The 347-nt window shown below is 55.3% G+C and overlaps 1 protein-coding gene across 1 annotated transcript in view; it reads left to right on the top strand.

The window, feature by feature from the left end:
* The window catches only part of LOC103616927 (protein FAM49A), a 4749-nt gene that overhangs the window by 1710 nt on the left and 2692 nt on the right, over positions 1 to 347 (top strand). Inside the window, exon 3 of the mRNA XM_017736102.1 lies at positions 114 to 135. Coding sequence (XP_017591591.1) covers positions 114 to 135 — 22 coding nt within the window. The remainder of the gene's footprint in view (positions 1 to 113; positions 136 to 347) is intronic.

The following is a 347-nucleotide window of genomic DNA, read 5'->3' as shown; positions in this document are numbered from 1 at the left end:
GTGCGGGGCGAGGGTCCGGCCTCCCGCCCGCCGCCGCTGCCCGCAGCCCAGCACCTCTTCCCCGGGCTCCACCTCACCATCATGCTTTTTTCCTCTTGTTTCTTCTCTTGCAGGTTTCACATGGGGAACCTTCTAAAAGTGTTGACTTATAACGAACTTGACCAAGGCCCTAATTTTTTCCTTGACTTTGAAAGTGAGATGGGATTTTTATTTTCCGTTTTCCGTTTCGTACTTATCCTGAGTTCCACATCCACACCATTTTGAGTTCTTGTCCCCGTCGCCCATCGCATCGCGCCCATCCCAGACGTCCTCTCCCACCTTTGCCATCCGGGGGCGTCCCCGGGGAG

Source organism: Corvus brachyrhynchos, unplaced genomic scaffold (assembly GCF_000691975.1).
Source record: "Corvus brachyrhynchos isolate BGI_N302 unplaced genomic scaffold, ASM69197v1 scaffold65, whole genome shotgun sequence".
In the NCBI taxonomy this organism is placed as follows: Eukaryota; Metazoa; Chordata; class Aves; order Passeriformes; family Corvidae; genus Corvus; species Corvus brachyrhynchos.
The sequence above is the reverse complement of the archived record's forward strand: the minus strand, read 5'-3'. Positions and strand labels throughout refer to the sequence as shown.